We start from the raw sequence: 12,350 nt of genomic DNA, 5'->3' as shown, positions 1-12,350 counted from the left end.
GCATAGTCATCTGTATTTTATCGACATATCTGAAGGGTGACGTTACAGTAGGTTAAGGACTGAGTGGTTGCCTGTTGGACTCTATTGGATTCAGGTGTGGTCCATATTGCTACTTATTCTGATGAAGGAACGCTCACTTAGACTGAAAACTTTCTGACTGACAGGCAAGTAGGGCTGTCACTAACGATTATTTGGTGTTCGAGTAATCTGACTATTTCCATCGGCCTGGTGATTGTAGTTGTTTCACTTTACAGCATGATCAATCCTTGTTAAATATTAGCCAAACAACATCAAATATCCACTTAATCTTTAATATTACCACTTCTTTACGATAAAAATGCTACAACCACTGTAATTTCTTGAGCAAGAACGTGGACATCAGAACATGCAAACTCAGAGCGAGGGTTTAAACTTTTATTTTTAAATCACGATGAACAACGGTTCGCATGTTTAGAAACATATTGATGTATTTATTCTCGTATGTTGGCTTAGGTTTATAAACGATTTGTTGAAACTGCGCATGTTGCATTCCCAGAAGAACTTTATAAGCAACCCAAACTTACAGCATATGCAGATGATAGAGTTTGTTAAAGTGGCTGCTGAGATGATAGCAGTGCAACTCTTCACTAAGAAACACAAAGTGCGTCAGACATTATGCATTCCCAAATGCACATTATTTGTTTGTTTGGAAACCCAAACAAACAGCACATACAGAGACTTAGTTTGTGTGAAGCAGCATTTACTGTGAACAGAGTCGTTCTGAGGCGCTGAACCAAACTCGTAACCTGCACACATGTAAATAATTGAAGCATCACGCTTCACCCTGAATCCCACTGCGAATATATTTAGCTGAATAAACTGAATCGCAACTTTTTTGATTTCAAAATAGAATTTTCTAGATTATGATTTTAAATGGTTTTAATATATATATATAGATTCCTGCGGCCTTTGAAAATGGTCTAATAATGCGGTTCATGGATTCTCGTCCGTGGAATATGCCACTTTTGTTGGTATTTTGCCAGTTAATTGACACTGGAAAATTTCAGTAAAGGATTTATTTAGGATAATGTTTAAAAATTCTGTCTGATTTTTATTCTGAACTCTGATAGTCGGTTAACCAAAAGTTACTTCTTAATGAATTTTTAGTGAATCTTTTTTTTATTTTTTTTAAATATTTTATACAGTAAATAGTTCTTAAAGGTGCCATCGAACGTTTTTTTACAAGATGTAATATAAGTCTAAGCTGTCCCCTGAATGTGTTTGTGAAGTTTCAGCTCAAAATACCCCATAGATTTTTTTTATTAATTTTTTTAACTGCCTATTTTGGGGCATCATTAAATATGAGCCGATTTATGATGTGCGGCCCCTTTAAATGCTGACGCTCTCCGCCCATGGAGCTCGCGCTTGCCTTAAACAGCATAAACAAAGTTCACACAGCTAATATAACCCTCAAATGGATCTTTACAAAGTGTTCGTCATGCATGCGGCATGCATGCGTCGGATTATGTGAGTATTGTATATTGTTATATTGTTTACATTTGATTCTGAATGAATTTGAGGCTGTGCTCCGTGGCTAACGGATAATGCTACACTGTTGAAGAGATTTATAAAGAATGAAGTTGTGTTTATGAATTATACAGACTGCAAGTGTTTAAAAATGAAAATAGTGACGGCTCTTGTCTCCGTGAATACAGTAAGAAACGATGGTAACTTTAACCACATTTAACAGTACATTAGCAACATGTTAACGAAACATTTAGAAAGACAGTTTACAAATATCACTAAAAATATCATGATATCATGGATCATGTCAGTTATTATTGCTCCATCTGCCATTTTTCGCTATTGTCCTTGCTTGCTTACCTAGTCTCATGATTCGGCTGTGCACATCCAGACGTTCTGCCCTTGTCTAATGCCTTTCATAATGTTGGGAACGTGGGCTGGCATATGCAAATATTGGGGGCGTACACCCCGACTGTTACGTAACAGTCTGTGTTATGTTGAGATTCGCCTGTTCTTCGGAGGTCTTTTAAACAAATGAGATTTATATAAGAAGGAGGAAACAATGGAGTTTGAGACTCACTGTAAGTCATTTCCATGTACTGAACTTTTGTTATTTAACTATGCCAAGATAAATTAAATTTTTCATTCGAGGGCACCTTTAAAACAAGATAAATTTGCTGTATGGGATATAGAGACATTGTCATAGATTGTATTTTGAATATGAGTGTATTTTGTATTACTACAATAGCAGATTTTTATTTAGTAATTAAGTGAAAGAAGTAAAAGTAAAGGTAACAGTTTAGTATGGGGAACAGTTCTCACTTTTTGCATCAGTTGCTTATTAACTTGCATATTACTAGAATATTGGCTGTTTATTATTACTTATAAAGCACATATTAATGCCTTATTCTACATGACCATATTTTACATCCCTTACTCCTCTCCCATAACTGAACTTAAATGCTACAACAACTACCTTACTAACTATTAATAAGCAGTAAATTAAGAGTTTATTGAGGCAAAAGTCATAGTTAATAGTGAATGTGTTCCCAATATTAAAGTGTTACAAGTCTTAATATATTATTCAGTGCTGCTTCTTAAGTAAAAATCTTGTTTTAACAATTTTTTAGATGTTTTGGTTGGACAATAAGACAAAATTCTTACTCTAGTCTATTAATGTGTGGTGAATTCTTGCTCAAATGTATAGTTGCCAAATAAAATCGTCTATTTTTATTTGTTTTTTTGTTTTGTTTTGTTTGTTAGTTGTTGTTTTTTGAGGGCAGAATGTGTCACATGTTCTGTGGGCATGTATCTAAATCTGATATTGAAGGCTGAAGAAGTCATGTGCTGCTAACTTTGGCTGAGAAAACGTTAAACAATGACAAGCTTTTTTAATATAAAATATTTACATGTTTTTAAGAAACCAGGGCGCTACATCTCCCAGACACCGTACACCATTAAAAAAAAGTGTCCATTTGACTGTCAGTTTTTCATCACCTCACACGTTTCTATCTGTCAAAGTTACAACTCTTGGGCATGATAACTCTATCAGCATGTTCGCTCCTCGGCCTCTTCTCCGGCACACTGCCATTGCATTTTACAGTCTCATTACCTGTTAAAAAGACACGGGAGAGGGAAATATGCTAAAACAGAGGAGCGAAGCACTCCAGGAAAAATAAAATCCAATTTAAATGTAATGGTGAAATGTAATGGTGTTTAATATTTATTGAAAAATGTACAGAAAATGTAAGGCGGTGCTTTTCGGGGCTGGCGGGATTTGCATAAATTGTTCTCTGAATGTTTTCGTCCCATACCACACATGGAGTAGCACCGTCTCTTCGCAAAGCTGCTGCTGCATATTTAAACGGGGTTTTGGTGCAGGTGAGAGACCATCAGAATGCTTGCAACCGTTCCAAAACGTGCACATGGGGTGTCTGCGCCGGCGTGATCGTCTTTGGGAGAGTCTATAAGCTCTGGCGGTTTCATTAAACAAGTGTCATAGCTGGACACTGAAGCATGGGAGTGCAGCTTTGGCCTTTAAATATTTAATTCTGTCGTGTTTATAGGGAGAGGGGGATGTGATTTACATGCTCCTGACAGGCTGAATTGTTGTGGAGACCTCATCAAGCGCATGGGAGTCTCTCTTTCTCTCTCAGTGTCATTCTATCTGTCTCTCTCTCTTCATTCACTATGTTCATTCATGCCACGAAAACTCTGAGTGGTTCTGAGGTGCAGTGAGTTCACATGCATGACTAGCAATAAACCCCATGTTGTAGTTGTGGCAAATGTTGGAGAATAGTTCGTTTAAAGTCCCCCTGTAGTCAATTTAATCACCAAAATTACATATTTAAACATTTTTTCCTTTGAAAAAAAAATCTTAATGCCTTAGAATAGCTTGAATGTAACTCTACACACTTACCTTATTTAATATACACGGATCTATGAATATGATAATTAGCCCCGCCTCCACTCACTCACACGAGCTGAGACGAGAACCACTCTGTCAACTTACTGAGGCAAACACTGCACAATTGGTATCGCTTTTTACAACGTCGGACACATAACAGTAATTAATATGATTAGCGTTTTGCTTGACTATGTTATCAAACAGCTAATAATGTGTTCCTGATGTTACACAAACCATATTCACATTCACAAGTCAGACAGTTGTCTTCTAACAATCAGTATCCTTAGAAACACTTTGAACAACTCAGAACATCAGTAGAGAAAGGCATATAGTTCATCATAACATCGTAATATACATAATACACGTCCATATTGCTAAATCTACCCGATTTTTCATATAAACAGAAAAATATACTGGGATAACCTTCTTTTGAGACTCTTGCGCGGTCAGTTAATGATATGCTAAAGCCCACCGGCATGTTGACATGATTGGTTACAAGGTTGTTTGTGACGTCAGTGGTTTAATCCGCGGGTTTAAGATTGTCTTTAGATGACTGCAGTTTTAAAGAGAAAATACTCAGCAATGGTGTTGACATATGAATTTGCACATGGTTTGTCTTAAAGCATATTAAAAACACCAGGTAGACATATGAACAACATTAAGACCGTAGCTACTGTCACTATTTCTGTCCCTTTGTGTTGTGTATAAATAATACACAAGAATAAACACACTTTTCTAGAAAGGATCTTTTCATTTCTCAAGTAACTTTGGGAAGACTCATTTATTTTAGCGATTCATTTCATTTGAATCAGTTTGTTCAGATGCTTTATATTAAAAAACCAAATCATCACTCAGTAGTATTCCCAGAAGTCCCTGAGCAACATTTTGTCATCTTTTTAAATATTCAGTAACATAAAAAAATTTAACTTCTGTATGATTAGTTCAAACAAATCTGATTAATTTTAGTGAATTCTTTCATTTGTACAGTTCATGTCAATAGATCAGCTACAAAAAATAATTCACTGATTCATTTGTAGTTATCAAATGAATTAAGTGTTCCCAGAAGTCCATGCACAGCATTTATGTCATTTTATTATTATTATTATTATTATTATTATTTTAATGTTTTTTTAGCCATATTTTACAGCTTTTGTCAATGTTTTTTGTATTCATTTCAATTAATTATGGTGTTTTTATTTTTATTTTTTTATGTTTGTTTTATACAGCTTTTAATCAATACTTTTTGTATTCATTTCTATCAGTTAAGGTTCTTAGTTTTATTTAGTTTCTTTTTAACACAGCTTTTTATTTTTGTTTTTTGTATGCATTTATGTCAATTCAGTGTTTTAATTTTGATTAATTTGGGTTTATGCTTTCACTGTAAATTATATCAGTGTTTTTATGCCAGATAATTACTCTTAATTAATTTATATAATCTCATATTTGTACAACTAAAGCCTATTGCTCCCTTAAAGGGATAGTTCACCCAAAAATGAAAATTCTGTCATCATTTACTCAGGAAGATATTTGGAAGAATGTCAGTAACCAAGCAGATATTGCCCCCTTTTGAATACCATAGTAGGAAAAACAAATACTATGGTAGTCAATGGGGGGCGAGATCTGTTTGGTTACTGACATTCTTCCAAATATTTTCCTTTGTGCACAGCAGAACAAAGAAATTTATACAGGTTTGGAACTACTTGAGGGTGAGTAAATGATGACAGAATTTTCATTTTTGGGTGAACTAACCCTTTAAGTAGCTTCAGTGTGGTTAGCTACTTTGTGACTTCCTGTATAGCTAACTTCTTTTTTCAAATTGCTTTTAAACTCTTTAAATTATCAGTTTAAAAGCTCAGTTTTAAAGTTAAGTTTTTAGAGTTGTGTTGTGTTCCTGTTCTTTCGTAAAACTCTCTGGCATTAACATCTGGACCCTGCCCTTAACCTGATGACAGGGATGTTTAACCCTGTTTACTAACACAATCTATGAGTGTTTGAGAAGACTGTCCCGCTCCTGTCTCTGCAGGCTCTGTGTATGGAGGTGCGGGGCAGACGGAAGGGCATTTCCTCCGTGCTGAGGCTCTGTCAGAGGCTGCTGGATGGGCCTGAACAGCAGAGCTCAGAGGCAGAGCGCCAGTCGCTGCAGCTGCTGCAGGTCAACCTGGTGAGACGTTGGGAGGCCATCGTCATGCAGGTCCTTCAGTGGCAGACCAGACTGAAACTTTCACTGGGCAGAGACCAGGTCACATATGCTTTACACTACAGTTACAAGTAAACAAGATAACACATGTATTGTGAATATAAACAGGGTGGTGCATGCCTAGGTAGTGCTGTCTGTGATCCACGCTATGGACGGTTTAATTGTGTTTGCGGTGGAGTGGCATACTAGCGTACTGTTTACTGCATACTATGTTCTGTTTACTTTATATTATTTTTAAAAAGTAGTTGTGTGCTCCATATGCATTATTTAGCATCTAATTGACTTATGTTTACTACCTGTTTTCCATAATGCTAAAAAAGGTGCAATCTATAAGTAAATTGTGTAATTTAAATATGCATGGCACAGTGCTATACCAGTGTAAAGTGGCATAATTGTTTTGTGAGTTTATCTCAGTATGTGAAGAGTATGCAAGGATAAACCATAGTATGCTATGTTGCTGTTACATGACCTTACTTGTTAGATGTTTAATTCGGCAACTGTGCATTAATCATGATATAAATATGCTTATTTTACAGTATTTTGTATAAAACTTTCTTTATTTTTGACAGTCCATTTAATTATTTTGTTAATAAGGAGAAGTTAAAATGTGTTCATATTACCTCTGGTTCCTAATGCAACCATTATAATTCAACATTCTGATACGTATTTTATTCAACCCACTGGAATCGACTCTTTGAAGATCTCCTTATGCTGTATGTTGCTCTGGTTAAAGAAAACTGCCCAAGACAATTTGTTAAGCATAAATACACTAGTACCAATAATATAGTGCAGCACTGCTGTAACAGTGCAATAAAGAATGATATATAAGGCAGGGAAAGTGGCCACATATTATTCTTGAATACACAGAGTAAGAGGACAGTGGCTTGATGCGCTCCCCAGATACTCACTGTACTGTGAACTCAATCGATTACAAATGCTGCCAGAAATAACTGACTGTTCTTAATGTACATTGAGTAACCCGTAGCAATGAAATAACTTGGTTTTGTGTCCCTATCCTGCACTGAAAGGGAGGAAGTAGTCTCTTAAAGCACATAACATGTGCACATACCGTGTTCACTGCAGTATAAAAAGACTTCCCATCTTGAAAACGGAACCCTTAACTAGTCTCTTATTGTATGTGTGGGACCGTTACGGTGCGTGTTAAACAGGGGAGTGGGCCAAGGGCTAGACTTCGCCTTTTGTCATGTAGATGTTGTGCATTCCTGCATGGCAGCAGCAGGGCTCTGGGGAGGCTGCGTGCTTCACACAGAAAAGCCCAGCAACCTGTTTGTGAACGTCCACTCACTTACACGGGGAAGACAAATTACTCGCCCCTCGCTCAGCTTGACCTTGCGGGGCTGAAGTGCAATTTCACTTTTTTTGCGGCTGCAGAATAAAGGAAAAGAAAAATAATAGGGAGAGTTTGTTTTTGTGAATACAGTACACTTTGTGAGATGATGAAATAGCTGACTGTTGAATGCTTTAGGAGGCCTTGCTCACAACAAGTCTTGTCTGGAAAAAAATCCAATCGTTATGCTTTCATTTTTATCAGGATTTTTTTCCCCCCACAATATCAAGAATTCTTTTCGAAGGTCAACAAAAGAGACAATGGTTTTTAACTTAACTTTTACCTACTCTGAAGGGAGTGTAAAAAGAACAACTGTTAAAAGGAAAAAAAAATTCAAAAGAGCTTTAATTGACAAGTCAAGTTATTACATGATTTTACCCTCAAGTTGAATAGAGTAGCAGAGACATTCAGACAAAATTCTAAGGTCATACTGGACCATCTTGTTTAAGTTTCTACAAAATGGCTAAATGACTTTTGTAATGGCGTAGCTAAAGGTTATAATTAGTCTATCTGATTAAAATGTTATGTGCTGCAATCGGGGTACAAATGTTAGCTGAGGCAGCTTATTGAAATTATTTTTATTTGATTAGACTGATTGATTGTTCTCACAGTTGAGGGTTTTTATCATGCACTAACAGTCCAAGCTTGTGCATTAGTATTTTCCTCATCAGCAGAAAGAGAATAAACAGAAATCAAATAAAAATTCATTTTATGGGATATATGACATACAAAGCAAGTGTTAGATTTGCCAGTTTATTAGATTAATGAGATAAAGAGGATCATATAAATAGACTCTTCCTGCTTGAACAAGAAGCAAAGCAATTTGTGTAATTATGTCCTGCACTGAATGCCCATATCTAAGCAAAAATGTATTTTTCCCAGATTAACTTTGCATTTGATGTGATTAAAAGTCCAGTTGAGAATTTCTTTGCCCCTGACATTTTTTTTCCCCTCCTACAGGTCCCTGGGAACCTCATTGAGCCTTCGCTTATGGACCTCCATGGGCTGACGGAAGACTCTTGGGAGTGGGACGAGATGGACATGACCATCTGCAATCTGGAGACACAGGACTGTGAAGATGAGCAAAACCCTGGATCTAAATCACACCTTAATTCCCCAAAAGAGCCTTTGAATCTCACAGAGTCATGTCCAAATGACGAGTCGAATGCCTCATCTTCCTGTGTTTATCAGGTGTACAGTCTGCATAATGTTGAACTCTACCAACAACCCCAATATAATCACAAATCATCTTCATCCAAAGTCCAACCGTCACTGTTGAAGAGCCTGAGCATGGATTCCTCCTTCTCCTCAGCCGAATCCCTACCTGATATCTTAGGAGACCTGTTGAAGGGGAAGCATGAGCTGCTATTGGATTCAGCCAAGAGGTCGGAGAGCGAAAGTGGGATAGTTAGTGAAGGGGACACGGAGACCACAGGTAACTCTGATATTTGCCTGCTGTTCCAGAGTGATGATCCAAAAGTTTGCGTTACTCTTACTCCTCCTACCAGAGAAGATTCACTCAATGGAGACAGAGTCTCAGATGAAGACATAGACAGAGTTTTGGAGCGGGCCAACAAGTGTGCAGAATATGGTAACAGCATTACCATTGGGAAAAGAGACCAGAGATGGCATGTCATGAAAAAGAAAAGAGAATATGGTGGAGAAAGCAGGAAGAAACACCACAAGGAGTCAGTGAATATCCTTTCCAACGGCCTTGGACAAAGCCAAGAGGCTAATGAGAAAAATCTCAATATGAGCAGAGATGACGAAAGGGTGACTACACAACGAAAGCTCCAAAAAGAGTTTGCACAGCTCTCCCAGGGGTCTTCCCTTGACTCCCTTTATGCAGTAGGAGAGTTATTCCCATCAAGCAAAGAGACACTAACTCGTAGCACTTCCCTGGAAAGTTGGCTTGCTCCATGTAAGAGCACAGAGGACCCGGGTAGTAAGGAAAGTCTGAGGGACATTGGATCGACTGTGGAGCCCACGGGGGAACTCAGCAGAAGAACTCTGGAACTTCTAAAACGCCTCGAGAACATCCAAAGCCCTCTTGCTCTGAAGATGACACGTAGCGTCTCTGACGTAACGCTCCAGAGCAGCTCGCTGTGGCGTGGGTCATGCTCAGCTGGCGCTCCCTCCTCCATTAACGAGAGCTCGGCAGCCTCCCTGACAGAGCTGAGCTGCACCGAGGACTCGTCTGTGGCATCCGAGGACCTAGCCGTGCAAATGAACCGCTGCGATGCTACTGAATCTAATGCATCCTTCCGCAAACATTGCCGCGGCCAGCAACAAACCGACGAGACTGATGCAAGCATCAGTATGGTTGTCAACGTTTCCTGCACTTCAGCCTGTACTGATGATGAGGAAGACAGCGATCTTCTTTCCAGCTCCACTCTGACACTCACCGAAGAGGAGCTTGGTATTAAAGACGATGACTCTAGTGTAACCTCAGAGGAAGAATACATTGAAGGTTCTTTCGCTCTCGGATTGGATTATATAAAGGGTGAGTTTCAAAGCTGGATAAAGCCTAGATCTCAGAGTAGAGAGAAAAATGAGGCAGATCTAGTGGATGAACTGCAGTGTGGCACCCTGTCTAGAGACATCCTGTCACCCATTAAGACTACTAACGATCGGCAATTTCTCAGCCAGTCTGCGCTGAAACTCTTGGAATCCAACACTAATGCTAAAAACGAGAGCCTCAAGCAACAGGAGGTGGACAGCAACCGTCGAGACGCCACCAGAAGCTATATCAGCCGCTTCGTGGATGACATGGAAAACGGCAATGTCGAGAGCTCTCACATCAAAGGGAAGGACGAAGACGACGAGCTGCTGAGAGAAGAGGGAAGTCTGCTAACCAAGAAAGGGGAATCACTTAAAGGCTCTTATGTGGTGGATGCTATCATTGACGTCAAAAGCAATATGCTGACCGCCACCTCTCCATCCTCATGCGAACAGAGCTCCCTGGAAGGACAGTTAAAAGGTGAGCTGCCCTGTCACAATTCCCGCCGTCTCTCCCCCACCATCTCTCCCATAGAAGAGTGCTCAGGGTTAGCCGCACACACTCACAGCCAACAGAAACAGCTTGCTGCCTTTCTGAATGACGTCCACGAGAACCATCAAGAAAGCTCTTCAGATAGCTGCAGTCACCCTGCTTTCATGTCTGAAGAGGGCAAGAGTGACAACGTCCATGACTTTGTGATGGAGATCATTGATATGACATCTGTGGCCCTGAAGACCAAAGAGCAGCTGACGGAGGTTTGTAGCCCAACGTCTGTATCTCAGATCAGAGAGAAGGTCCTCGAGCACTCCCATCGGCATATTCATTTGCGGAAGGGTGACTTCTACTCATATCTGTCGCTGTCCTCGCATGATAGCGACTGTGGAGAGGTCAGCACCTGTGCGGAGGACAAGAGCAGCACCCCAATCCTTTCGAGCACGCCAGATATCCGTGATGAAGAGCCGCTCTTTGAGGCCTGCACAGAGGAAGTGTACCTGGGTCCTCCTCTCTGTTACAGCATGTCCATTAGCAAACGGCCCACGAGACACAGCGGCAAACTAATAGAGCCCCTCGGTCTCTTGAGCCCAGCACCTTCATCGGGTTGCGATGAATACCAAAAAGCGCATGGTATTTCTCAAGGAAGTGTAGCTGGTAGCCAGTCAGAGTGCCATAATGAGGCGCCTTATCTTAATCCTTTACCATGTGAAACCCCGATAGATACTGTTGAATGTTTTGCAGATACTAAAATGCTTGAATCCAATATTTCCCCTGTAATGACTAAGATAAGAGTCTCTTGCTCCACTACAAATCCTTTAAAAGAGGATGGCAGCCTTTATATTAATCCCAAAATTAACTGTCCGCTGATAAGGAAGACTGATAGCGATGAAAGGGCTCCTGCTTCACAGTTGATGAAACAGAAGAACGTCGGGAAAGGGCGCCGCTCTCTACAGGAAGCCAAGTCGACTCATAAACAGGTGTGTTTCGACATTACACCGTGCTCTATCTGCTTGTAATGAGAGCGGTGTGCGTTTCTGCTGAATTCATCTCATTGACTAAATATTTAAGAGGGGATTTTTATTCATTCTCTCACCCCCTTCTCACCCCTCCCCTGCGCTTTTCCCCTGAAGTGCTAATGGAAGAAGGATTTGCAGGCGTAGATTTAAAATTTTAAGGTCTACAGAACAGAATAATCATAATCAGTCAGATTATATTATGATTCATAAGCAAGAATGCGGCGAGGATCATTACTTAATTTCATGACTGAATTAGCATCTATTTGTGTTCTTTTTAAGTAGTTTTCTATTTCATATGCAAACTTCTTCCTGCTTGGTTCCAACTCTGTCTGCAAATCCTATGTTTGACCTTATATCAGGCAAATTAAGTTCCTACTTTCCAGCTAATCATTGAGACTGAAAACACGGAATTAATTTTACTTAAGTCATCAATTGAATTTCAATGTTTTACTCATAAGGACGTTTTGATTTCATAAAAATAGCTGGATGGTTTTATATGAAAACAGAAAGAGAACTATTACAATCTTGTTCACATTTCTTTCTGCTCTGTATATTTGTCTTTTATCTCTCAAATTTGCAGCTTAGACGCATACAATGTGAACAGTGCAAAATAAGCAATATAACAACAGTGCAAATGGAGTAAACAGTAATATTGAGGGTGATCATTTTTTAATATTCGAATATTTTCTCTTATTTTAATTAAAGGATTAGTTCACTTTCAAATGAAAATTACCTCAAGTTTTACTCACCCTCAAGCCATCCTAGGTGTATATGACTTTCTTCTTTCTGATGAACACAATCTGAGGCATATTAATAAATATCCTGACGCATCCGAGCTTTGTAATGGAAGTGAGCGATACCAACGAGTATGAAGCTGAAGAAAC

At 39.1% G+C, this 12,350-nt stretch overlaps 1 protein-coding gene across 3 annotated transcripts in view; it reads left to right on the top strand.

The window, feature by feature from the left end:
- Positions 1–12,350, top strand: part of akap6 (A kinase (PRKA) anchor protein 6) — a 162,477-nt gene that overhangs the window by 144,647 nt on the left and 5,480 nt on the right. For 2 of the 3 annotated variants that reach the window (XM_048190982.1, XM_048190981.1), the window contains exons 13-14: positions 5,934–6,149; positions 8,416–11,427. In XM_048190982.1, the coding sequence (XP_048046939.1) occupies positions 5,934–6,149; positions 8,416–11,427 (3,228 nt within the window). The remainder of the gene's footprint in view (positions 1–5,933; positions 6,150–8,415; positions 11,428–12,350) is intronic. The other variant, XM_048190983.1, reaches the window with a different exon arrangement.

This window comes from Megalobrama amblycephala, linkage group LG5 (genome assembly GCF_018812025.1).
Source record: "Megalobrama amblycephala isolate DHTTF-2021 linkage group LG5, ASM1881202v1, whole genome shotgun sequence".
NCBI classification, from domain to species: Eukaryota; Metazoa; Chordata; class Actinopteri; order Cypriniformes; family Xenocyprididae; genus Megalobrama; species Megalobrama amblycephala.
This window is presented reverse-complemented; position numbering and strand designations above follow the sequence as displayed.